Source organism: Neopsephotus bourkii, unplaced genomic scaffold (genome assembly GCF_033783945.1).
Source record: "Neopsephotus bourkii isolate Nb327-2 ecotype Australia unplaced genomic scaffold, CSIRO-AGI_Nbou_v1 NB_1154, whole genome shotgun sequence".
NCBI classification, from domain to species: Eukaryota; Metazoa; Chordata; class Aves; order Psittaciformes; family Psittacidae; genus Neopsephotus; species Neopsephotus bourkii.
The window spans coordinates 3,087,653-3,114,944 of NW_026901640.1; the positions used below are offsets into that span (position 1 = coordinate 3,087,653).

Below are 27,292 nucleotides of genomic sequence, written 5' to 3' on the forward strand. Positions count from 1 at the left end.
GCAGAGCATGGCAGAGACTTGCTTAGTATATTGTCAGAAATTCTCTATTATTTTCCTAATAGATTCTTCATGTTTAAGACTAGGTATGTGCTTGATGGTTCTTTACTTTTCGACCTTTCATCTCCTGCCTTCTTGCTCATTCACTTTGGTTTATAAGGTTCCTGTGTACTTTCTGGTAGTGTCAACTGCCCTAAATACAACTTGTCATGTACCTTTCCTTCCTATTCCAGCTCCTAAATACAAATACTACACAGGATCTATAGTCACTCTGCTTGCAAAGGCCTTTTCCTTTGCTCCAAATGTGTAATTATGCATCTGACCCCTTTCTTTTTTCAGTTATCAGTTCAGAGATGAAGTTTCTGTTCTCTTCCTAAGACTAATGAATACAAGAAGTCTATGTACAAGACTTTGCCCACTGCTTGTTGAACATCCTTTTGGGTTGTTCTGTTATTTTAATGACACAGCCCAGTGCATAAATGTTTGGCTTGTTAGTTCTTAGTATGTCACAGTCACCAAGTGATGCACATGTTACTTCCACTAATTATTACTTCGATTAATTCCTCTCTTCAGTTTGGCTACCACCACTGTGGGAGCTTCTGGAGCAGTGGCTGTTGGAAGGAACAGTGGTTGTGACAAAAGGAGATGTCACTCTGGAGCTATGTCAGACCTTAGGGCAGCTCCTTACTCATCTCCATAGGTCAGTGATGTTTAATGTATGAGTTTATTGAAGGACCAGCTTTCTTGATGTATGGTCTGTGACAGCACCATACCTTATACCTTGTCATCATCTTTATGCAGATAATTTACCTTCTTTCCTGTATCCTGTTCTCCTGTGTGGCTTTTTTGGTACCTTGGTAGTGGATCAGGCTGGGGCACAGCTTGGTTTTTAAGATTATTCCCACAGAATCATCCAGTTTTCTCTTGGATTTCTGTTATATTTGACTTTATTTTCTACTTTTGGTCCTTCCTAATGTCTCCAGTTTTGTCAGGTTCACACTTGCTCAGAGTCAGCCCCATGGACTGGTGGGTGGGAAGCTCTGGGGTGGGCATGTGTCCTGCCCTCCTCGTGCACTCCAGGGAATTCATTTGAAAGCTTCTTTTAAGCATTTTTGTTATTTCTTTACTGGTTGGTCAGGAAAGCTTTGAATTCCTTCCTTTCAGGCCTCCCTCCTAAGGCTGTGTGTGATACTGCTACTTTTTAATCACTCCTTTTCTCAAGGGTAATTATCTATATTGTGAGCTTTAGTAGCTTATTTCTGAGTTATTTATGCTGAATCCAAAATAGCCGATTTGCTTACGTTGACTGTATTTATTGTTCTGGGCTGAGATTGCTTTGGGGTCAAGAAAAGGTGTCTTTAAACTCAAGTCCCGTTAGGATATCTGCCTAAATTGATGTTCTTATGGGCAGCTGGAGTTTCCCAGTATTTTTGCCTCTAGATTTAGTTGACTGTGCCCGGCTGGCTGCTCGCTAACCTCTTCCTGGCCAGTGGTTTGTAGCATTATTCCCACAGAGTCTTCCAGTTTTCTGGATTTGACATTATTTTCTACCTTAGGTCTTCCCTGCTGGCTCCAGTTTTGCCAGGTTCATACTTGCTCAAATGAGAGTCAGAGCAGTGCGATGTGGGAAAGGACAGGAATTGGCAACGCCTGTGCACTTAATGAATTGCAAAAGAAGGGGGACAGCGGATTTAATTTTTTCCAGTTGCCTTCCTCATAGCTTTGCTAGCCTAAGGAATCACTAAATTTAGAGCTGACCTTCTTAATAAATGTACCAGAACTATCACAAGCAAAGTCATTCAGGAGATGTTAGTGTTGAGCATGTCGGGGTATGGTTAGCACTTCTTCAGCGTCCATGATACTGGCCTTTGAGAAATGAATGCTGGCTGTTCTTTAACTATTCTGGGTAATCCCATGGGATGTTTTGTTTTAAATAGGAGAAAGAAATACAGGATGCTCATTGGTACTGGAGTATCTTTCATCTACATTGGTAATGTGTTTTATTTGTGATGTTCAAGTGGTAGATTGGTGTTTCTCGGGTGAGTGACACTGCAAAAATTGCTGGTGATTTAAACTAGCATTTTGAGGAGTACTGGTAGTGTCTGGTTTATTTGTGTTTGCATATAACTGGCATACGTAACTTGTCAAAATAGGTACAGTTTGTTCAGAATATCTGTCTGTAGCACAGGAATGGGCTTACCCAGTTGTTACCTTTTCCACTACTTACAAAACTTGAAATATCATCGAAATAATAAAAACCACAAAAGATTCTTTCCATTTTGTTTCAAATGGAAAACTTGGGATAATTGTTGCACTGTTGGCTTTACTGCTGGTGTGGATCATCCTAACAAATAGTTAACACCCAACCTGGAAACACGACCTGGGCTTGTCAATGGAGGTTTGGGAAGCTTAGATTTCTGACCCTTTTTGCTAGTGACATTCCTGGAAAGTAAACATACATCCAAGCAGAACAGCTCAGCAGGATCAGAAAGTGTGCTGGGGTAAGTGATGCAGGGAGCTGATGATGGACAGTTTAGTGTCAGAATCTTGAGGGGAAATCAAAGAAAGCCACAGTCTACAAGTACATGTATAAGAGAAACACAAGCAGTGCTCTAACATGAAAGTGTCTTCTGGAGGCTATTTTGTGAAGAAGTAGAATACAAGAGAAAAAAACAAACCACAAAGAAGAGAAAAAGAAGAAAAATCTACAAAGATTTTTTTTCAGGATGTAATCATTCCTCAAAAATCTTTTTAAAAGAAATTGAGAAAGGAATCTGACTGGAATGATAGGCTTGCTCTTTGTCAGGTGAAGAAGAATGTATGTGTTGGGGAAGAAAAGCCTGTTTGAACATAGGGTCTCCCACAAAAAGCTGCCAGAATTCACCATAATATCCAGGAGCAGGTTCTTCTTATCCTTATAATCTATTCCTTCTAGAAGGACATAGCTGAGGGAATGTGGAAGATACCAGTGGGACAGCATTTGTTGGCTATTCTTCGCTGTGAGCTTCTGCTACAGAGGAGGATCTTGGTTCATTTGCAGTAGGCAGTACTGTTGTTACATGTTGTACATGTAACGTATTGTTATATGTGTGGGATTTTAGACCATGTGCAGTGCCTCTGTCATAAAACAAGTTGTGGAAGTGTCCAGCACGGCTGTATGATCTCACCTGCTTCAGGCTTTGGCAGCAGAAGGGGCTCCTGACTTGAAAATGGGGTGATCTTGGCTTTTCCCTTCCCCTGGGGGTCGGCAGAAAGCAGAGGAGCATCTCATGAGCATAAGCTTGAGGGTGAAAAGTGATGTAGATAAAAGCAGTGTCTCAGCGGGTTTTTCCGTGGTCCACAGTTACCCTCCACAATCCGCTTTCCTCAGCCCATTCCAGGTGTCTGTGTTCTGCTTGCAGTTGGCACTGTTTCAGGGTGGTTCCTTTTTTAATCAGTTTGGTGACAGCGTTTTGGATTTCTTCTGAATATTAAACATTTTTCTAACAGTCTCTTGTAGAATGCCATTCATCTGCACCTCCCCTTTCCATAATGACAGATAGTCCTAATGGATCCAGTGTGGAGAACATGGGTACCAAAAGGAATGATTTCAGGATAATTAAGAGAAAGGCAAGCTCATTACTTTGCCAGCATTTTTCCATCTACTAAGTAGTAGAAGTAAGTTAGCAGGATCCTGAGGGAGATGTTCCCCAGTGCCTCTTGCCCCTTTTGCAGGGCACAGGAGAAGCTGGATGCCGCTTGCTGCATCTCCAGGTTTTCCTTGTTTCATTTCTGGGATTTTCCCCCCCTTAATTACTACTTTAGGACAATTTCCAAATGGCAGAACTAGGAAGAGAAAAAGTAACATGTTGTTAGCTTAGTGGGAGAGGCGTACCCAAGTACCCAAGCAGTTTGTGGTTGTGTGGTTTCACATGAGTCAAGTGACTAAAATTGCTGTCCATTTGGAGAGGCTTGGGGATGCTGATAGACTTTCCATTGTGATAGTCACCTAAATACAACTATCTTCACACCATCTGTTGTGGTGTAATTGAGCAGGGATGGGAAGCTGATTTTTAGCTGATTGAGGAAAATACCTTATTCTGTGAGCAGAGAGTAATTGATCTTCCATGTGTGCAATGCAACACACTTGAGAGTTGCTCTGCTGTTGTTAGGACAAGAAGAAAGGGTCAACTGGGGTTCCAGAGCCTAGGTTAAAAGAGGGTTTAAGGAACATCCACAACACTTGGTGCATTGCCAGGGCATCTTTTTTTAATTGGAAAGCAGTAAATCCCATGTTGTAGTTTTGACAAGCTTGCTGGAAGGAGAAACTGGGTGCAGTGATCAAGAATGTGCTTTCCCAGTGATCATGAAGAACCTGATAAGCATGTGTTTCTGCGTTTGAGATGTGCACAAGGATGGATAGAAGATGATCCTGAATCTGGCAGTATTGCACTGGATGAAGATCCCTTGAATTTCAGATAAGCCAGATGAGCTTCTTCTGTCTTTGCCCTTACAGAATCCCACCCCAGCGGCCTGGCTGGCACCTAGCTTGTGATGAACAGCAAATACGGTGATAGGATGTATAGTAGGTGATCTCTGTCTGCCCTTTATCTTTCTGGATGAGGTAACTTCATGCATAGAATTTATCAGGATAAAACTTTAGAGTCTGATTTATATGCAGATCACAAAATAAGTCAAGGGTGGTAGCATCATTCCTAAAGTCACATATATCAGCACTGCCTGGTGTGATGAGTTCATTTTATCCCCTATCCCTGGCACTGTTCAAGGCCAGGTTGGACAGGGCTTGGAGCAACTTGCTCTACTTGAAGGTGTCCCTGCCCATGGCAGGGGGTTGGAACTGGAAGAGCTTTGAGGTCCCTTCCAACACAAACCAGTCTGAGATTCTTCTGATGCTGGGCCTTCATAATCTGTTCCGATGTTTTCCCACCAGCTGTACTTCTGCTTCCAGTACCAGGTTAGAGTCAAACCATCACACATCCCCATGGGATTGAGGGTGGGTGTTGCAACATCCCGTTGTTGCCTGAAGAGAAAGAGAGGATTTTACTCACAGTCACATAATACCAGAGCACAGCCTCCTGTGCTGAGCAATGCAGCCTTGAGCACATGGGAATGAGCCTGTTGCATATTGTGCTGCAAGAACCTCTTTGGTGTCTCAAATATACGTCAAAGAAGCTTCCTCTCCCCAACAGGCAATATTATGCGATACTGAAAGTTCAGCTGAGGTTTCTGTGCATGGTTTATAACCAGACAGCTCATATGTGCTGATATTTCTGGTTGTTATGCTAGAAAACTTTTATTTGAGTTTAGTTTGGGGTTTTTTTCGCCTGAAAATGCATGGAATAGTGACAGCTTCACATTTTGCATACAAGCAGAAACTCAAATTCTATAATTTTGCTTCCTTTTTTTACCTTACAGGCTTTTATTCAGAGTTTGTCCAAAATGGGGAGTGATTTGTCTGCTACTTCCAAAAAAATTGTGCTTTCAGGTCAAGCATTCAATGCCATGGAGATGTTTTAAAGTCGGTGTTTTAAGCATTCTCACCATTTCACTCTCACTTCAGACATAATTGCAAGTAAAAGGAAAAAATAAATGACAAGTCGTTCCTTTTTACCATATTTATGATGGTGGTGGAAATTTTTCAGCGTCAGCTGGAATCCATTCAGGAAATTTCTAATAGTGTGTTGAGGGGGTAGCTTAATCCCAGCTTCATACACTGCCTGGATCAGACCCGGATGCAAGCAAGAGAAAATCCCTTTTCCCTGTTTCGACAGTTGCATGATGACACTCATCTCCATCTATTTGATGCTCTTGCATTAGATCCTGCCAGAGGAAGTGACATTAAAATCTGGCAATGGTTTGCACTACATGCAATGCAGATGCTCTTATATCTAAATACCAGCTTCCAAATGCAGTTGTGTTGAGGTGGGCTGTTGGGTTTTGGTGTTGGGTTTTTTTTGTTGCTTGCTTTACTTTTGCTCTGGCTTCAAGTAGGACCTGCAAAGGACCAGTTAGTTTCTCTGTTGAATAATCACTTTCTATCTTTGCTGTCAGAGTGTGCAGCTCTGGTTATTGTAGGTGCTCTCACCGGTCTCCTGGTTAGTTTAAGTGTCATATATATTCTATCAGGGAAAAAATACATGGAGTAACCTCCATTTGATACTAAAGAGAAGTATTTATAGGTTTGACTGTGCTAAGTGTTTTGTATAGCAGATGACATGAGTATTATGTCTCATATTGCAAATAATCTGTTATTTATAATTCAGGAACAGAGGGCAGCACTGCTGTCAGCCTCATTAGCCATTGTAGGAGGCCATGTAGTGCCTCTTGGTACCCAGGGAAATGGAGAGAGACACAGGATGCTGGATGCATAAATTTGTTTGTTGTTTCCATGATGTTCTCACATGGTGTTTGTTTTAACTCTGGTTATAATATTCTTGTGTGTACAAGCTGAAGGATGTTGAATATGTTGATTCCTTGAAACTTCATTTGTACGGACAAAGTGTGCTGCTTTTTAATGCTAATGCTCTACAAGTAAGCCTGTGTTGTCAGTTGGTGCCTGCAGACTTTTGAGCCATCTTCAGGAACTGCAAATGCTTTGATGCATCTCATGGTTAGTGTAACTGAATGCCTTCTAGTCATCAGGTTGGGCTGGATGTGAACTGGAGAAGTGATATGATGGATAAGTGGAAATCTCAGTGAGTAGGTTCACTTTGCCTATGTAGGGAAGGATTAGTACATTCTCTTCTTAGTACATTGGTTTATTACATGAAAACAGTTATATCTGACATCTCTCCATGTCACAGATTTTAGTGTAGTGAGGAGAGATTTGTATTTCTGTAAGGTCTCCTGGCATAAGCTTAAACGTGCATGTTAAATATGGCAACTGACCATTTAGAGCTTTGCTTGTTCTGCTCTGCAGGATCCCAGGGGATGTTAGTCACAGGGGTGGGTCTTACTTCAGCTGGAGATGACATGGCAGGGAGGCAGAAAACTCAGAAGAGAACAGGTCTTGTCCCGTCCTCATCTTCAGCTTCCTTATGTCGGTGGTTCAAGGTGTGTGTGTGTGTACATTTAATATAGCCGTAATTACAGGGAATGTAACATCTTACTGATTCATAGACTTTTGTGGATGTGTGCATGTGGTTTCTACTAACTGGTTGTTGTTCAGATGAAAGTAATTTGATAAAACATTTTGGCCTGTGTTCAGTGTTATTTAAACTAGTAATGGCTGCTACTGACTAAATGTAGTTACTTCAGCCTGCATGGAAATAAGCGTTGGTCCAGTCTGTGCTTCGGTCATAGAAAAGTAGAATCCCAGACTGGTTTGGGTTGGAAGGGACCCTAAAGCTTGTCTAGTTCCAGCCCCCTGACATGGGCAGGGACACCTTCCACTAGTCATTCCCTGGCTTACTTTGACTCTTTCTCGTATTCCTCCATCACCTTGTTGGTTGTGAGTGGAATCAATGTAAGTACCAGCAGTTGTGTTTATGCAGTGCAATATTCTCTTTTTGTATGAGTGACAACTAGGAAAAAATGTGGAATTTATTTCATCTAATTTTAGCAGCCTGCAAGGTGGCTTGTAGGTAGACTGCAGAGACAAGTGCTCACGCAGGGGATGCCATTCCTGGTGCAGTGCCTGTCTCTTGGCCACAACCAGGATCCGGCTGCCTGATCTGAGCTAAGGTGAGATGATCCATCCATCCATACACGGGCAACAATTGTGTTTAATGGCATAGCTGAACCAGTCCAAAAAAACTGCAGTAAAGAGACTGCATTGGTGGAAGAATGTGAAACACATCAGTGCAACTCGACTGTAATATAGAAAAGCAGCTGCCTGCTGGTATGTGATTGAATTTTCAGTGCAGTTTAGATGCAGGGCTTTGGGTGTTTTTAATCTTAACTCATCTATATTTTTAATACATTTAAAATAATGCAATAACCACGTTGCATGCCACTTCTCCTAACTTCACTTCCATTTCCCCAGAGCATCCAGGTGTCGTTATTGCAGGCAGAGCATCTCGGCTGCTGGCACTGTCGGGCTTTGGCAGGCAGCACGTGTTGTCTGAGTAAAGAGAAGACTGAGGGAATTTAATATCAGAGCATCCATAAAAAATGGGAGCACTTTATTAAGCAAAGGCTGCATAAAGCTTTCTTATGGGTGGAATTTACATTAATGCATTTTATTGTTCCATCTAAGCAGATAAAATGATAACCGTAGTGTCATGCTCACGTCTGTGACTATCCCGTTAAATAGGTTTTAATACTTAATCTTTTTATTCTCATTCATTTCAAAGCAGCAATTATTTTCAAGAATAAAGATAATTAAATTTGTCTCAATGTTCTCAGGATTAAAGAGGGAAAAAAAACCCCTGTATTTTAAGGTGTATCACAGTGGATAAGGAGTTCTCTGTTTTGCCATTCCAGGCCTGGCAGTGCAATAGCCAGTCCTGTAGCACTTCTGCGTGTATGGTTAAGGAGCCTGGGAAGAATTCTAGCAGCCATAAGAAGTGCTGCCTGTTGATGACATTTCAGAGGCATGCTCCAGGATGATGCCAAGAGCAAGTCTGGTGGCTGGTTTGGCATCAGGACTAGGTGGGGAGCTGTAATCCATCTCAGCTGCATGCACTGGGGGTTTCCTGCTCTCCCTGGCTCCCACTCGCATGCTTGCTCCCGTGGACATGTGACTTTGGGCCATATTAGCAGGTTTATCCAAGCCTAGCCCCTCTGACTAACAGATGTAGGGAAAAGGGCATTCTGGGATTGCAGCAGTTGCTTTTGAACAACAATGTCCTTTTTGTAAGAATCTGATGCTTCTTAAAAGATGGAACATGACATCATTACTGTCGATCCAAGAAGCATTCCTTCAATAATACTGAGTGTGCTCTGGTTATCAGCTCCCTTCCCCCAGCTCCTCTCTCGCACTTTTGTGACTGATGCTTTTTGTCTATTGTTTCGTCGGGGGCTGTAAATGTGAAACAGTTGTCTTTCAGTCTTATGTGCTTGTTAGAGCTGGAATCAAGTGGAATATTGTTGGCTTGTTTGAAAGAAAAAATAACAAAACCCACCACTTTTCTTTCCAGTCTTCATAAATGCAGCGTGTGCTTCAGGTACAGGCTGAATTGGAGCTAATTATTTCCCTTCCCACACGGTATTAGTTACTGCGTTATGCAATGGAAGGTGGAGATGTCCCAGTCCTGTGCCTGCACATCTCACTCGGCTTCATTAGCAGTTGGGAATGTCCTGTGCTGCTGTCGCTTGCTCCTAAGGCTCCTATAAGTGTTCCTGCATCGATGTGCAACGTGCCTCTGCGTGCTCACCAGTGCAGTATAGCAGAGCTGTGGACAGCTGCATATTTTCTCTGTGTGTATGTATATGTATTGGCCTACCACTGGGATTTTAAAGGAATCAGGAAAACTGGAGGCTCTTGCAGACTTTACAACTAGGTATGTCTTGGCTGTCTCTCACCCCATCGTGCTCTCCTCGTAGTTATTTGAACTAACAAGGAGCAGGCAGTCTTTGGCACTTTAACATGCTGCAACTGTCTAGAGAAGAGTACCACAGAACATAAACATGCAGGAGTATGTCTTTTTCCACGCTTGTAGGAATTGCTCCACAGGGAGGGGAAAACAAATGATTCATTGATGGTCTAGAGGGTTGGAGAAAGGTGGAGTTTATTGAGTCCAGGAAAGGAGGATAAATGGACAGGGATAAGGCCTTCTGATGCCTCAGTTAAACTCGGGTTTGTTGTATTTGTTTTCTGGTTTTCAGAAAAACGAATTTGAGCAGTGAAATGTGAATTTTAAAAAGCACCAGTCTTGGCCAGACAGGGATTTTTGGGAAGAAGTGGGCTGTGTGATCAGCTGTTTGTCAGTCACACAGAATGCTTCTATTGGTATTTACAGGGAATTGAGAGGAAATCCCGATACCCAGGCTCTTCCTTTTTAGCTGTGAGTGGGGAGAAAGGTGCATTTTACTTGTAATGCTTGTTTAGCTTCACCTGTTGTGATGATACAGTATGAATTCAGCACCACTTGAAGGTATACTTTTATTCTGGATAGACTCCAAGGCACACTGAATAAATGAAGGTAAACTCATGGTACAAACAGGATTTTATACGTTCCAAATAGCGTCCGAAGTTGCAAGTTCCTCTGGATAAACTGTTTGCTGGTGGACCCTGGACCACTATCACGATTAAAATGGACGTGTACTGCTTCAGCAGAGTAGAAAGACGTATCGTATGGAATGGGGTGTCTCCTGTTCTGGATGCTGTTCCTCTAAAGAACAGGGTTGCAAATCAGGCTCTGAAGAGCAGGAACTTTACAATAGAGATAATGAATTTAGATAAGAGAAAAAAACCCAAAAGGACCATGACTAAGTTGTGGAAGGAGAAGCTTTAGAGAGGTCTCTGTGTATGTGCTGAAATGAATAAAAACTGATCACTGGCTGCTTCATAACTGGAGTGCAATCGTAGAAGTAAAAATACAAATACAGACCAGTAAAGGGCAGTGGTGGTTCATACACTTCATACTGGTACCGTACATCTTGTCTTGCAAAAACCATCATAAATAGAGATATATATATAGATAGAGATGTGCAATTGTGTCATCCACTTTAAGACATAGTGGGTGTAACTTCAGAGGGAGGGTGTCAAGGTAATATGGGCTCACTGGTGACAAACTGGTTCTTGCTGTAGGTCAGAATGATTCTGGTGACTGCTCTGCAGGGGACTGAGCAGATGCTGGAGCAAGGAATGCCTCTCACTTTGTGTTTCGACTTTGGTTTGTGTTCTGTAGAAATGCTTGACTGGTGTCACAGTGGGACTGTGACATTATCCCAGCAGATAGGTTGTGTTGTTTCACACAACAGGGATGCGCGCTCTGGAAGGAGTGGAAACTGCTCTGCTGTAGCTTTGTTTCTTACTCTTTGTGAAGAGGATAATCAGTGAAGGATTGCAATCTTTTTCTTACAGTAATCCATGCTGAAGAGGCTCCATTCATACAGATGAACCAAGGGTTGAGGCAGCACTTTAAACCCAGATAGTCGGTCGGCTAACTGCCCAGCAGGATGCCATCAACCAGCCGAGCGGGCAGCCTGAAGGACCCAGAAATTGCAGAGCTCTTCTTTAAAGAAGATCCAGAAAAGCTCTTCACAGATCTCCGAGAGATTGGCCATGGAAGCTTCGGAGCAGTTTATTTTGTAAGTAGCTTTGTGACTTGTGAATTTTGGCTGTATGTCTTTTTATCTGTAAGCCGTGGATGTAGGCTTATTTTGAATGGATTGAGGAAGAGAAACTGCTGTGAATCTTTTATATATGTGGTGGTGTGTGTCTGTACAGTCTCAGTCCATTCACAAACTTGCAGTAGCTGCAAAGTGTTTGCATATGCAGTGAAAAGGAAAACTGGAAACATGGCCCTTGCCCAGTGCGTTTGGGTGCATCATTATGTTGCAAGCAGGGATTTATCTGCTAATTCAAATATTACTCCTCCATCAGTTCTGACTGGCAATGCCATTCTCTTGGTCTGATCATGTCCTTATCTCTTAGGTTCTCTCTCCCTTTGTGCATACCCTCAGGCTCCCTTAAAGCCATTCTTTGTGTTTGACACCTAAGTATTGGTTCTGTCACATCCTTCCCTACTTCAGGCGAGAATCCCAGTATTCATCCGCATGAGACTTTTGACGTGGTCATCTGGACAGCAGAATTTTTCCCAGCTGATACAGTTCAACTGAAGGTGGGATGCCTCATGGTACCCTCATTTGGGGGTTGCTGTACGTGAACCAAAGTGCATCCTCTGAGACCTTCATTTAAAAACCCCCATTTTCCTCAGAAAACCTTTTCACATTTATAATTATAGGAGGTGTGGCCAAACCTGCCAATTTTCCTTCAGAAAGCCATTTGTGTCAGTATTTTATGAGATGCCTATTCATTGTTAATAATTGCAGCAGACCATGTTGGGAACCTTCCAGCACAAATTTAATGCAGCACAGATGAACTAATTAGGAAAAGCTTCTTAATTTTGCTCCCTGCTTAAAACTAAGAGCTGCCACTGTCTGGGAACAGGTCTGGGGGAGGAAGTGTTTCCTAAGGTAACAGTACTCACCTTGTGGCCTTTACTTCATCTCATTCACTCACTTTGGTTAAAGAGTGGATATAAAAAAGACATCCCACTACTCCAACCCATTTGGGGGCTTTATTTTTGTCAAGTGAGAGTTGTAGCCTATAAGTTTTGTGTTATGGTACCTTTTTACTGCTAGCAGGCCTGAGATCTTGAATCTGAAACTGTTTCGTGTAGCGTACTGCGTAGTGGAAACAGAAGCCCAAAAGATGAGATGGACAAAGTGGAGGGAGAAATTTAGTGTGAGTTAAATAAAGAACTAAAGTAAGGGAGTGTATGTCTTAAATCCTTTATTCCTTTGTAACACTAGGGAAAAAAAACAGCTCTTAAGTTTCGTTAGCAGGATTTTGATTCTGCTAATGCAAACAATGAAACTTTCTCTAATCAATGTAATTAGTACTGGATTATGGTTAATAACTGCTTAAAAGCATATTACCAAAGCCGATGACACACTCCACCTTTTCTTTGCTCATGCTTTAATTCTCTCATTGGTGAGGTTACTCTGGTCGCCAGATGTTGATCCTTTGCAGGGAGCTTTTGGAGGAAAGCGGAATGTATGTGCATAAATGCCTGCCATGAAACAAGTCTTCTTCGTTTGGATCTTTAAAATTTTGGAACATCTCTGTGGCTTTTGGTTAGGAACTGTCTTTTTTCACTTATTCCAGATCGCAAGGACACTAAAAACCCAACCAAAACGCCATAATTTTAATGTTGATGGGGTATCAGCTGGATAGTTCTCTTGCTCCCAGCTTGGCGTCAGTGTTAAGCAAACTCAATCAGGAGTTGCTTGCTTGGATCCTCTAATACATACCAACCCCTCTCACCAACCTGCTTTCATTGCCTATAACCTATTTGATGAGAAATAGATTCAGGAGTGATTAGAAAGTATAAAAATCCATATATTCCTGAGATCTCTCCATGCCTTTTTAAATGCAGTTTACTCTTTCCATGTTTGTTGTACCTACTTTCCTTTCCTTTCATCCCCGATCCCAAGAAGGGGTGATATGTTACTTTACATGATAACTGACTAAAAGTGTTCACTCCCATCTCTTTGTTTCTGTTACATCCTGCAGTGGCAGAAAGTTTCTGTTTTTCCTTTAATAATTGACATGGATTTTGCTGGTTCACCTCATGGTTTTAGTTTCTTAGAAACTGCAAGTCTGGCACCTCTGAATCATTTTGGTATTATCCTTACCCTACTCTGCAGTGTAATAATAGCTTTCACTTGACACAGGAAACCTACTACACTGGAACACTGCAGATGGAGCAGAAGAATAACCCACTCCCTTTTGTTAGAGCTGTGCTCCTTCTGCTATACTGTAGTATTTGGCTTGCCTGGTTTGTTGCAGTTCTTCGCTGGTTGGCCTGTTTCATAGGTGGTCTCTAATTAGTAAAGATCTAGGAGTCAGAACTTTATTCTTCCTTTTTTTGGGTCTCAAACCCCAAATATAGTCACCCCCCAACTTTAGTGTCAGCGAGACAGGAGGAAGGATCCTCTCAGAAAACTAAAAATAGGATCGGTTCAAGCTCATCATAACTGGGTGAAGTAAAGAGTGTCAGGGAATTCTGGAAATCTCTAATGGACAGCAGAATTAAAACATTATGGAAGAACCTTTTTACAAAAGGCAGGGTCCTGGTACTTTATTAATCCATGTTCTGATAGGTTGTGCTTCATAGTGCAAATATATCCAAAATCAGCTTTTTCATCAGTCATCTGTGAATGCTGTGGTGCACAATATTCTGATTTATATGGTCTGGCTTCATACCCAAGTTGATTATTCTTATCAGAAAGACTTTGGGGGTGTTTTCCTCCATTACGCTCCCATGCTGCTGAAATCCTTAACAGAGGAGAGGCTGGGGTCTGGTCTGGAGCCATCCTCCCCACAAGGTGAAGCAGCCCTGCCCCTTCTTCTGCCAGAGGCGAATGAGCAGTTGCCTTGGTGCTATGTCCCCATCCTTTGTTTAAGACACAATAGCTGATTTGTGGGAGCACTGGGAAGAAAGATACTGGTGTGCAGAGCAGGTATCTACTGTGCACCTTGGTTTGTTTGGAATGGAACAAGAGGCTTGAGCATTGCTTCTGTTTTGTCTGATGTGGACCTGAGCAGGGAGAGAAGTTAACTTAGGGAAAATTGGTTCTATTTGAGTCAGAGCTGCTTTTATAAGCTATGATTTTTAGTTTAGAAGTGACAGTACGTGGCTGCTGCAGAAACCTGCTGCATGCTGAGCATGGAGAACTGTCATACTTTGTCTCATGAACAGGAGGGTGATCTTCAACTTCTAACAGATGCAGCAGGCACACCCCTTGGAAGATATTTTAGTTTAACTCTCTGCAAAAGTTAACTAAGGGATAAAGATGGGGTTTTTTTTTATGGGCATGTTTGGTTTACATCTCATGGGGAATCTCAGCCTGAAGAAACTGATGCATTGTGTTTTCCTGTTACAGGCACGTGATGTGCGCACCAATGAAGTGGTGGCCATCAAGAAAATGTCATATAGTGGGAAGCAGTCCAATGAGGTATGTAGAACATATTGTGTGTTAAATCTTGACCATTGCAAATACCTATTATATAGGATTATTTTAATTGGCTCAGGTTACAGCAGGAGAAATCTTTCCTTTAACTGTACAGGTGAATGAGGGTACCGTGAAAAATCAGTTTACTGTTCATGGTGTATTTCTGCTTAATCTGCTGCTGGAAAAGATGGGTAGGATTCTTTTCTTTCAGACAGAAAGGGCTCTTTTACGGGACCACATAAATGTGTAGAAAGCAAAAAAAGAAAATTAAAAATGGTAGGTTTGTCTATCGCCATGTCTGTTTGCCCTTAAATGTTCCATTTGAAATGCCTTTCAGAGTAACCACATTGCTCACTGGACAAAGGAATAATAGCAGCGGATGCAGTAGTGACAAATTCCGAGGGAATTTTGCATGTGCAGAGTAGTAAGGCAGAATGCATCCTTCCCTGGAATCACTGTGCTGATGAGGAGCTAAAACAAAAGCAAACCAGCAGTGAATGAATGAGTGTGAAAATCTGAGAAGCAGCATAATTACGGAAGAGCTGCTGGAGCCAGGGATTAAGGCAGTCTTTGCAGAGGTCTGCAGAAGTAGGCCTCTGAGATTTAAGCATTAAGTGTTTTCATGGCCACCCCAGTTGTGTGTTGTTTTTTCCCTATGATGCTTTACAGAGATAATTGATTTTATACTTGGAATGTTTGAAGTGCTAATACAGATTCTTGAAAAGCCCAACGTGACATGAGCAGCCCTTTTGGTGTTATTTCTGGTAAACGACATCTATCAAATCATGGTGTGTTTTTTTTTCCCCTCCAGAAGTATTTATTGCAAGACTCTTGTTCAGGGCATTCATGGTTCCCTCCCTCCATTCTCTCTATTCTAGTCTTAGAAGCATTCTTGCTCGGATGAGTTTGACTAACAACTGTTGTTTTCTGTGCCTGCCTTTTGTGTATTGATCATCTGCGCTACAAGGAGCTGAGCTATTCCTTCCTTTGTGTGTGTGTGTGTATCTGTGTAGGAGGTAGAGGTGGCAGTGTCTCTCCAGCAGTCCTAAATTCTAGCTTCCCAGTTAAATTTGCTGTGCGTGCTTCTATTTTGTCACTGCGGTGACTTGTTTAACTGTGTACTGATGAAAGAATAATTTGTACTTACTACTTGTCCCACTGTTTTAATTACTGTGAGCTATAAATACTCTATTCACATGAATGAAACAAACTGTGCGTGCTTCAGAAATAGCTTTTGTTTGTCTTCAATGCGTATGTTTCTTTGTTTTGAAGAAAGTAATAAGACCAGGAATGAAATGCTGTCTATTTTACCTCTATATTTATTTGTTTTGTTCAGAAGTTTGCTAGAGTTATGACCTAGCCTATGTAAAGAAATTGATTAAGGGCATTCTGGTATCGTTTATAAGATTTTATCATTGCTGGGAACATTTATTCTCTAAGGATATATTTTATAGTAAAAATAAGTTGGAAAACCTGTGAAATAAGTGGTACTGTGAACTTTGAAATATGTAGTACTGTGATGTTAAATACACATCTTACTGTGATCCTGGAGCGGTTCTTTTAATGCAGGGAATGATAAACACATCTTGATTAATATATCACTTCTCTCTTCCCAACAGAGAAGGTTAGCATGTTGCATTCTTGGTTTGGCTTTTATTAGTTAGTACCTCAAAGCCTTTGGGGCTAAAAGTGAAAGGCAACTAAGTTGTTCTTGTACTGGAACAAGGGTGTCACTGAGAGGGTTCACATTAGAATAGCTGCACTAATGTACTTTTAGTGAAGGTCCTAGTGCTGAGCAGTGCTTTGTCAATTGGCTGCCACAGTTGTGGCCACCATGTTCCTTGGTTTCATTTGTTTCTCTAACCCTAAAATGTTTATTGAGGAGGATTTGGGTTTTGCATGTGTTTTCTAAAGCATTTGGGTGTATAGGACCTCTATCTATCTGTGAGTCCTAGGCACATAGAAGGAAGTGTGTGCTGAGAGATTAACAGGACCTGGAAAACAGCATTTGAACCTTTTGGAGTTGGTGGATGTGCGGTGAATGGGAACACTTGATGGTTTCCTCCAAGGACAGTAACGGCGGTGTCTAGGCACATGTTAGAACATGACTTTTTGGCCTCTTCTGTACTTCAAAGTTGCACTGGCAGAGCTCTCCTTTTATAATCCTGGATTTTGTTTTATCTGTTTGCTCTTTCTCTCCTGCAGAACCATTCCCTTATCTTGTAGGTAACTCATTTTAAATCGGTCCTTTGACAAGACTAAACTAGTAATGGAGGAACGTTATCAACAGAGTCAGATACTGGGTGACTGATAAATGGAGCCTCAGCCAGTGTAATACAGTTACTAGTAAGGACAGGTCTTTCTGTCTACAACAGTTAAGGGACACAGCTGATCCTGCTGAAGGACACTTATCATCCACATCTCTTTCAGGCTGGGATGTATGTTTGATTTGACAACAGAAATGGTATCCCTTAAAAAAGGAACACTTCTTTTTTGAGGACTTGCTTCGATACTTAGTGTTTGCCAATATAGCCTATGCATACATATAAAGTATTACACTGATGAGAGATGCTTACATATAGTCTAATCAGTCAACAGCTTATTTTGTAGATGTGTTGAGGAGTTAGGCAGTGAACATCATGGTGTTGATGTAAATCTATTTTGATTTGGAACCTCAAGATGATTTTATTTCTTAAAATAATTAAAATGATATAATGACTTAACAACAACCTGAAAAAAAAAAGGTAACGGTTGATAAAGTCTATTCCTTTTATTTTCTACAGAAATGGCAAGATATTATTAAAGAAGTCAAGTTCCTCCAAAAAATAAAACACCCTAACAGTATAGAATACAAAGGCTGCTATTTGCGGGAGCATACAGCATGGGTAAGCATCTGTTGCCCTCTTCTCTTGTCTTGGCTAAGGGCAGTTTGAGGTTTCTCCAGCTGGCTTTCAAGAGGCACCTGAACACTTGCATTGCACAGACTCAGCTGAGGGTAGCCCAGGACCTCACAATTGCTCAGCAAAACTGAGTGTAGTTTTCGGAAACAAGATTTAGGGAAATTTTCCCCTTCAATTGCAGAGTAAGGGGGTTGTTTTTCTAGTGTATTTAGCTTGATGGACTGACTATTTTAAATGAGTAATAATAGCATAATAATATAAATAAGTATATTTTCAATTAGTAGTATTTCTGTTTCACTAAATTCTACTGTTGTATAGTGGTTACTTCGTTGTCATTTCTCTGTGTGTGTTCAGGTGACAAAACCAACCAGCTGGTTATATCTCTGGCCGTTATCTCCTAATTCATTACATACATTTGATTTAACCAAACAAAACCCACTCTCCACACCCCAGCTAAATTTGGGTTATTTGAGATTGTGTGCATAAAAATGCCTATGGTGGGAATAGATGTGATTGGCTATGCAGAGTAAGCGTTTTGTCAGGTAAAAAGTGTAATGTACACCTCTCATAGATGAAGTTTTTATAGTATGATATACTGAGGAATTGATACTGTTGAACTAATAGTTGAAATTATAAGTACTGATCTTGGGTTAGCTTCAGTAAATCCGTAGGACAGAGTTTTAGTTTCTTTTTTTTGCAATCTGACTGGGACAAAATCTTAAGTAAATCCCTAAATAGCCCTTTAATACTCTGATAAGCTTGTTAAGTGCAATTTAACATTGCTGTTAAGTATGTGCATATAAAATAAGATCTGTTATACAATACATAACTGGTTCTGAACATGCTTTTGTGCCTTCCTCGGCAAGCTTTGTGGGTTGGTATCTTAGGAAGGCTGCGCTAATTCTAGTTAGAGCTGTCCTCACAGGAGAGGTCAGTGTGACGGTTCTAGGATGGGGTGTATGTTGCAAGCAATACTTGGGTTGTTATGGCAGTCTGCACTGAATGCACCAGGAATGTTTCTTGATTTTTCCACAGGAACCTAGAAAACATACATTCACTGTCAGAGATTTTCTAACGACTCCTTTGATTTCTTCCCATACAGCTTGTTATGGAATATTGTTTAGGATCAGCGTCAGACTTACTAGAAGGTATGTTATGCACATTTACTTGATTGAAAGTCAGGTGTAGAGTGCTGAAATAGGAGGTTCCAGCATCAGAGTTGTCCTTGAGTGGGTAGTTTTATTTGTGGGCTGAGTGGACAGGTTCAGTTTCGGAGGTTCTTGCCTGGCTGTAATGGTGTCTGTGTCAAACACCAGCTTTCCTAGGGGCCTGGCTTCCCCTTGGTTTGTATTATTTTAAAGTTGTCAGTCAGCTTTTCATTTTCCTCTTGAGTTTTAGGTTCTCCTGTCATGACAGGTCAAGAGTTATTTCTGCAAACCCTCGCTGTTGATCCTAATGCTTACTAACAACTGTAGGCCTCTTGACTAAAATAGCACTGCAGCAGTAGTAGGGTTTTGCTTGATGAGGTCTGTTGTTAAGCAGTCGTTTATCTATCAGGCTTCTTGAAGTGAACTTTCTTTGAAGATGTATGTGTGGCCAGTAAGTTGTTCATCTCCTTTCCTTGCCAGCAGCGTTTCAGGACAAAAGGCTGAGCTGCCAGAGTCATCTGTGTTGCTACAGCTTATTCATGTGTGGATTGTAAAGTTCTAGGATTTGGGGTTTAGCTTCATTAGTGGAAAATTGAATATTGAGTCTCAAATAGGTGTTTGGGAGGATGGTTGCAGAACTGACAGGAAAACAGTTTACAGTTGCAAACTAGTCTCTTTTATAGTAAATAGATGCTGGTTTACAGTTAGAACATTACATCTGATAATAGAATGTACACTGTGAACTAATTTTTACATTTGCTTCTCAAACTGAACATAGTAAAAATGGGTTTTCAGTATTTTCTCTCTGTTTATGTTATTAACAGTACTCACTTGCATGATTCAAACTGCATTGTTTTCTTTAATATTGAATTTTAAATAAATTCTTTCCTTAAGTTCATAAAAAGCCATTGCAAGAAGTGGAAATAGCAGCAATTACCCATGGTGCTCTCCAGGGATTAGCATACTTGCATTCTCACAATATGATCCATAGGTAAGTGGTTATACTTTTGCTGTCTCACACACTTAACAGGTAATTTATTTTCTTGATTGTATTCCCTTTCATCCCAAATTCAATATTTGCAAGCAACAGATTTTCTTTTTGCTCTGCCCATCTGCTCCCCAACTAGTGATTTATAGTAGACAAATACTAGCAAGCTACATATCTCCATATGCAGTATCTCTTACAGCTGGTGTTCATAATTCGTGCAGAATTGCTTTGACTCTACTAAGCTTTTCAATACTTGATACGATGCTGATTGTTCCCTGAAGCTGTGATTAGCAAGGCAGGCTCAGTTCACCTAACTAGCTTGTGGCAACTGCAAGGCAGAGATTGCTGGGGTGGGGGGAGCACTTGTACCTCAAAAATCAGTTTTATATTAACACACCTGTTGAGAAGCACACACTAAGTATGGGATGCAAATGTTCTTTGTGTCTAAAGGGCCTGCTGCATTTTAATAGGATGGAGGATTTAAATAGTTACATTATTAGGACTTTCTGGAAAGCTTTGATAAAGGACATGGTTACTTCAGGAGGTTTTGTTGAACTGTGAATGAAGCTTATCCAGGTGTGGCATTAACCTTCAGGTTCAAGATCCTGTATTTGGGGAAAATCTGGTGTGTTTTGTAGTCTGTGTTATAGAAGATGTTATATTTTTTGGAGAGGAATAATCCTGACACTTGTATTCTATAATCAGAGATATCAAGGCAGGAAACATCCTGCTGACAGAGCCAGGACAGGTGAAACTTGCTGACTTTGGGTCTGCTTCCATAGCATCTCCTGCCAACTCATTTGTGGGGACGCCATATTGGTAAGTCAAAAGTTTCATGTATTTCTGGCTTTGTGAAGTGAAAAGGTCGTATATTGGGTGTTTAATACACTTGGGATTTATTTGAGCTAGCTTTGTAGTCTTCCAGTTGCGTAGTGATAAAATGGACTTTGCCAAAGGTTAAAGAGTAAATAGGCTCTGACCTCAAGAAGCTGTGAATTCTTGCATTTAAAGTTCACAAACAGTAATAAACCTGTTGTTAGGCTGACTTTAACCGGTAGAGGTGGGACTGAATCATCTCTAACATATTTTAATGACTCCCCCCCAGTGGTTTTAACAATTCATATGTTCTCACCACGTCTGATTGTTGAAATAGCTGAAGTGTTTTTTCTTCCATAGGAAAGGCCAGGTTCCTTGACCAAAACCCTTTGCAGATCCCTTGTATGCTTTGATCTCTTACACCTAACCTGTGGTGTTTACACAACTGCATGCTCTCATTATTTCACCAGAGTTGGCCAGCCAGCTGAATTGTTGTAGGAGGACAAAAAGCTGGTGATGCTCAAGAATGGAGAACTGAGCAAAGCACAGGAGAACAGCACACAGCTTCCCCACAGGCTTGTGCTAGTGTGGGTGCCTGGTCTTTGTTTGCAGTATTCCATATCCATGCCTGATACCTTGGGGAATGATTTGCTTACAGTAGCTGAGATCAGTGAAGCAGCCTGTTTCATTGGAATACTGATGCTGATATAACATGCGCCATTGCCCAGAATTTTATGAGCATCAATTTCCTTCTCTTAGGATGGCCCCAGAAGTGATTTTAGCCATGGATGAAGGGCAGTATGATGGCAAAGTAGATGTTTGGTCTCTTGGAATTACCTGTATTGAGTTAGGTAAGTAATTTTATTTGAAAAAATTATAAAATGTAGTTATTTGATACCAAGAACTTACTCAGCTGAATCACAGTGCAGAAGATCTCTGTTTCTGTCCTCATCCTGATTTCTCTGGGGCTTAAGTTTTAGAGAAAAGGGCTAAATGTGATCTCTAGAGTTCAAGTCTCCAATTTGATGTTTATTAAACTGGTGTTTTCATTACCTGAAGAAAGAGTTACGTAGACAAAGACAATAGCCAAACAGTATCACTGAAGATGTTCACAGCCTGTGAGAGAGGCGGTTCTGAACTGAAAACCAGTCTGTTTGCTGAACTGCTTTAGAAATGAACCATTAAAAGTACCAGTGTGAAAATCTGCTTAATGATAGAAGTTGATGCTGTTTGCATGTAAATCTAAGGTATAGTTCTGCAACAATGAAGGTTTGGATAAGAGGACAGCTTCAAGTCTATATTCAGTGTGCGTTATCACTTGTGAATAGATTTGGCTGGGAAATATCTGGGTTGTTTTAAGGAAAAAGTACAGACTAATCCAGTTTTGAAGTGGAATCCTATAAATCAATCCCCAAAGAAATGATGGCGTCGCCATTAGAACAGACTCCTTAAAGGAGAACATCGGTTTTAAAGACCTGTGTTAGTATGGCATTCTATTTAAAACCATGCAGTATTGGAACAAAAATATACTCACTGAAGCACAGCACTGCTCAGGCTTCAGTCAGGATCCAGCTCTCTGGAAGCACTTAGCTGTAAGTTTTCCTGGGGACGGTGAGGTTTCACCTGAGGCTGTCCTACCATCCTTGTCAGATCTCATTGCTCATACTCCAAACCAACTTTGGTGGAGGAGCAGCAGCAGCGAGAGCTCTCAGGAACACGTTAATCCATGTGAACTGCACAGTTTAGCTAAAAGTGCTGTCTGGCATTCCAAACTGTCAACTTCATTTTCTTCCAGGACGTGAAATAGATTCTTTGTACAGAGCAGAGATTATTTTTTTGGGGGTTGCCAATATAAAGCCAGTTGAAGGGGTGTGACTGTCATGACAGAATCCTGCTCCAAGTGTGGAGCAAGGAGACTTGGCTGGCTGCGGTGCTCCAGGAATGCAGTGAGCTCATGGCCACCACACCCCCGGGAGCCTTCCTGCACGCTGCATGTTTGCAGGATGAAGCGTTGGGCTTCGTCTATGGCTTCTTAGTGTAATGGGAGGTGAGGCTAGGTCAGCATGGTAGAGCATTGGTGGCTGGGCCGGTGTGGTTGTCTCAGTTGGGATGGTTTGAATACGCATGGGGGGAAAGCAGGAAAAGGAGGTGGCTGGTAGACTTCTCAAATGATCGCTTAGTCTTAGCAATGGCTTCATTGAGGGCTCAGTGTTTCCTAAAGGTTTCTGTTTTATTCAGGTGAGTTAAGAGGGAAGGAAACTGGGGAGAGCAGTCAGTTAGGACTAAAAAAGTTTAAGGGGTCAGTTCAGAGAGTTTAATGGATAATCAGCCTGATCTTTGATGGCAGCAACTGGTTATCGGACAGACTGCAGAAAGTAAAGTGCTGCATTTGAGGAAAGGCTTAACTCCACAATTTGCCCGTTCTGGGGAATTTGTAGGGCTTAGTCCATGCTGTGATAGTGATGAGTGAACTGTGATCTCTGATGCATAGCTTACTGCTACTATGCAACTCAACATTGAAAAGCAAAATCAGAAAACTAGCTCTATTTTTCCTTGTTTAGGTTGTGGGTTTATTTTAGGAAGGAGAAGTTTTCTGTTGCGTTTTTCACTCGTGTAGGAACGGCCTTGAGGCCTGACCAGCTCCTCTGGAATGTTTATGGCAAGGCTGAGCTTTATAGGTTTACCCCATAAACATTCTGATGAAGCTTCAGTTTTGTTGTTCCAGTGAGATCATCTCCTTCCTCATTAAGCTTTCATGCTGTGTCAGTCTATAAGAGTAACACAAGCTTGAAAGGGAGAGAAGAGCCAAAGAGAATGCAACTCTCAAAATAGTATAAAGAGTTGGCCTGTTACTGACTTCCTGCCCATGTGCTTAGTCAGTTAAGTGTGATTTGATGGTTCTTGTTACCAGCTTTTTCTTCATCACTGCTGTCCTAGAATTAAATATTTGTTAGCTTTTTAGCAACTGTAGTTCCAAAAAGGGGGTGGGAGGCAGTGGAACCAGGAATGCTTAGCGGCTAAACACCGACTGTAGAGTTTACTGGTAACTTACTCCTATTTTAGTACATTAAAATGAGTCAGAGAACTGAACTATGATAAACCACGTAATTTAAAAGCTTGAGAGGACAAGGCATTTGATCTTCTAAGTGCTTTCATCTTCTGCAATGGTATAGGGCATATGCCAACATATCTGTCTGATTGCAGGGTAGGGTTGGTTTGGGGTTCCATGTTCAGGCAATAGTGATTCTGCTGATGTGGTTTTCTTTTTAAAGGGATGTAAACTAAACTAAAGAGCAAAACCATGAGACTGTCTCCCTGTATAAAAACTATTTTCTTTTGTGTGTAGCGGAAAGGAAGCCTCCTTTGTTTAATATGAACGCAATGAGTGCCTTATATCACATAGCGCAGAATGAATCCCCTACACTACAGTCTAATGAATGGTGAGTATTACTGAGGGAGGAATGTTGCAGGGAATTGCTGTAAATGGAGTGCTTTGTCATGCTGAGTTCTTGAAATGGCTGGATTCCTGTTGGGAGGATGTGAGCTGGAAGGTTCTGATTAGGTTCACTATACATTTTATATACAAAACTGACCCATCACTACATATGCATTTTCAGACCCTAGAATGTGGTCGAAATGGAACGTGCCACTGGAAGATCCTGTAAGAAATTCAGTTCATGGGTCAGTAAAGTTTAGAAGTTCCCAAGCGAGCCAAAAACGTGGGGTTTGGTGTTGTTTCATCACAAACCACACTGTCAATGCTTACATTTTGTTGGAGATGAAGACGCTGCTTGTGCGTGGCAAGTCTCTGTCGTGTAAGCTTCAGAAGAATAAAGCACGTTCTGTGCCTCCCAGCCCCAAAGCTGTCTTTTGAAACAGTAAACTGATTTCAGAAGTTAAAAAGTCCCTAATTGTGCTTTTCTGAGCCACAGGCCTGGGCCTCTAACATCATACATTGTACCTGAGTTTTAGATTACCTTTTACTACCTCTGAGATTTTTCTATTGAGGCTGTTTCATACCCTGGTGCTTGATACAACATTCAGCTCATTTTATGCATTTTGATTTTTCTGACCAAAAAATGCAGTAATTTAATTTATTGGGCAAATTGGAGTAGCAACACTCCTTCCTCCCCCCCGTGCCAATTACATCATGGGAGCAATGGGAGAGGAAAGAAAGATAACCTGTACAACTGATGTGCTGCTGTTTTCAGGGTATAATCCTGCCCTGCTGAAAACCTTTGTGCAGAGGGGAAAAAAGGGGCAAAATACAGTGTTTTACCTTGCAGAATGAGAGAAGTTACTAAACAAATCATGACCTTAAGTCTTACTTGTGACAGATTGTGTCTGAGGGGCTGGTGGCATTCAGGAATCGTGTGTTAATACAGCCAGTGGATGAAACACCAGCACACAGAGGTGGAATGGGGCAGAGGCTCTGATTAGACCATGAAGAGTTTATGCAATATAGAATTGGCCAGGTTTGGTGCTCGCACTGAGCTACAGGGGTGTCTGCCTTTACATGGGAATAATCCTTCCTCTGGAATTTGTTCTTAAGCTTGAACATTTTGTCTGGGAGCTGAGGTTAAAGGGCTCTGCCTACTAATGGTGGGCTTTGGTTTGACCAGGGATGTCAGAGGCTGTAGTATGAAGTATGGGGTCTGTGTGGTCTCTCCCCATTTTTTTCTGCTAGGGGCACTCAGGTGTTCCCTGCCCATTACAGGGGGTTTGGAACTAGATCCTCTTTAAGATCCCTTCCAACCCAAATGAGTCTGAGTATCTGGACTCCTTAGTGAATGAAACTGGGTCGTTAACTCAGATGGGTTTTTTCCTTTTCCTTTTTTCTTGCCACAGGTCTGATTATTTTCGAAACTTCGTAGATTCTTGCCTCCAGAAAATTCCTCAAGACAGGCCTACATCAGAGGAGCTTCTGAAGGTTGGATTCCTTCTCCTTTTTGTTTTCCACATAGTATTAAAAAGGGGCCATGACCTGTGATGTTCTTCTGTCTCACCTACCATACTAGGCTATGGTTAATGATGCTTTCGCTGCCTGTTACCTCTATTACCTTTGAGCTGAGGGTGCTGAGCTGGCTGTCCTAGCTTCATTTTCCCTTTCTAGGGCACTTCCCTAAGTGACACTCCAAGCCAGCCTTGTTCTCATAAAAGGATACCCTATCAAGTGACACTGGATGACCATCAACTTGTCAAGAGTTTCAGTTTAAACTCACTCTGTGCTTCCAGTGACTATAATCCTGACAGAGCTGCCATGCATGCATTAGTTAACAAACACCTTTCATTGTTTCCCTCTTTATTCTGTGTGTATATATATACATATATATATATATATATACACACACCCACCTGAAGGCTTTTTATCCTCTCCCATCACCTATATGCTTTACACGTAGGACTGAAATCCGCTGTTCTAATGGTATCTGTGAGGGAAAGGAAGCAGGGGAAAAGCAGGATTTCTTTTCCCCATACTTTTTCTTGACATGATTAAACCTCAGCCTTCTGCAGGTTTCTTGCTGTATTTCTTACTTTGGCTTCCATTTGTGCTCTTGTGTGCTGCAGACACTTGGTTTTCCTTGCTTTAGTCTGGAAACAAAGCCAACCTTGCTTAAAAGCTGACGTGTTCTTAAGTGAACGCAACTCACATAGAAGTTGGGTGTTAGAGCTGCTTTATTGTAGGTGGGATTTGATGGATTTCCTTTGTGGCATCAGGTGGCATTCAGGATTCTGCTAACTTGTCACTCTTTTTACAGTGCTCGTGACATAATTTTGGGGTTTCTTTATTTTAATCCTGGCCATGTTTCTGCTCAGTTGCTCTGAAGGAAAATGGATGCTATTTATGAAGGTTTTATCATCCCATTTTTTGAATGTTTTTACTGAAATGGTTCTGAGGACTTTTGCCTCTTCAAAAAGAAAACCTGTATTCAGAAAGTAAATGCAATTATCCAGGAACGGGTTCAGTGTGGGAGTGCAGTCCTGCCATTTCAGAACCCTGCAGATTGGTTTTATTTTGAGCAGTGCACTGCAATTAAAGAGAACATTGATGGAAATTAAACGTTTGTGAATGTATTCCTTCCATATCTATAGTCTGAAACAGCTGCATGCCACTTTACAGAGACAGGTAGGGAATGTGACATGATGGAAATGGCAATGCAGTTCTCCAGAGGAACAAAATGAAACTAGTGGTGGTGTTAATAATGACTCATGCTTGCACAGCACATTTCAGCTGGAGCCTGCAAAAGCTGCTTCTGACATACAGAGACAGGAATTGTTTTACCTATTGGCAAAGTGCAGCCACCTTTGCAGTGCAATGCAGTGAATATCTCCCCTCAAAAAAAAAACATAATAGGGCTAACTGTTCTTCTAGAACTGAGCTTGAAGGTTCACAGCCTATTTTATGACTCAGAGCTGTGTGCTGTTTGATTCTCAAGCTTTTCTAAACAAGGAAAAGGGTTTTATAGTGAGAGTTTGGTGATGAGTTGATTAACATTTGGTTAGAGATACTAGCCAGATTAACAGCTTCAGCATTGATATGTTATTTGTTGCTCTTCCATCTTTAAACCACAAGTAAAGAACATTTCTAAATACCCCAGTACCCAAAGGAGTCCAGTTTTAAACTAAACCTGTTTTCATGATCTGTGAAACACCATTTCTGGGGTTTTTTCTGCATCTTTATTTTTTGGTGGATGTCTCCCATCAGAAAGCAATCAGCCTGAAATCTGTCTGGATTGTGAAGGCTGCAAATAGTGCCAGCATAAGCTGCAGAGGTCTTCTCCTGCACAGGGAAGAGGGCTAACAAACCCAGATAG

The 27,292-nt window shown here is 41.4% G+C and overlaps 1 protein-coding gene across 2 annotated transcripts in view; it reads left to right on the forward strand.

Annotated features, from left to right (window-relative positions):
* TAOK1 (TAO kinase 1) overlaps positions 1-27,292 on the forward strand; it is a 65,085-nt gene that overhangs the window by 19,498 nt on the left and 18,295 nt on the right. For both annotated transcript variants that reach the window (XM_061363512.1, XM_061363511.1), the window contains exons 2-10: positions 10,967-11,193; positions 14,557-14,628; positions 17,409-17,510; positions 18,628-18,673; positions 19,568-19,664; positions 20,367-20,480; positions 21,237-21,328; positions 23,824-23,917; positions 25,326-25,407. In XM_061363512.1, coding sequence (XP_061219496.1) covers positions 11,062-11,193; positions 14,557-14,628; positions 17,409-17,510; positions 18,628-18,673; positions 19,568-19,664; positions 20,367-20,480; positions 21,237-21,328; positions 23,824-23,917; positions 25,326-25,407 — 831 coding nt within the window. In that variant the 5' untranslated portion in view covers positions 10,967-11,061. The remainder of the gene's footprint in view (positions 1-10,966; positions 11,194-14,556; positions 14,629-17,408; positions 17,511-18,627; positions 18,674-19,567; positions 19,665-20,366; positions 20,481-21,236; positions 21,329-23,823; positions 23,918-25,325; positions 25,408-27,292) is intronic.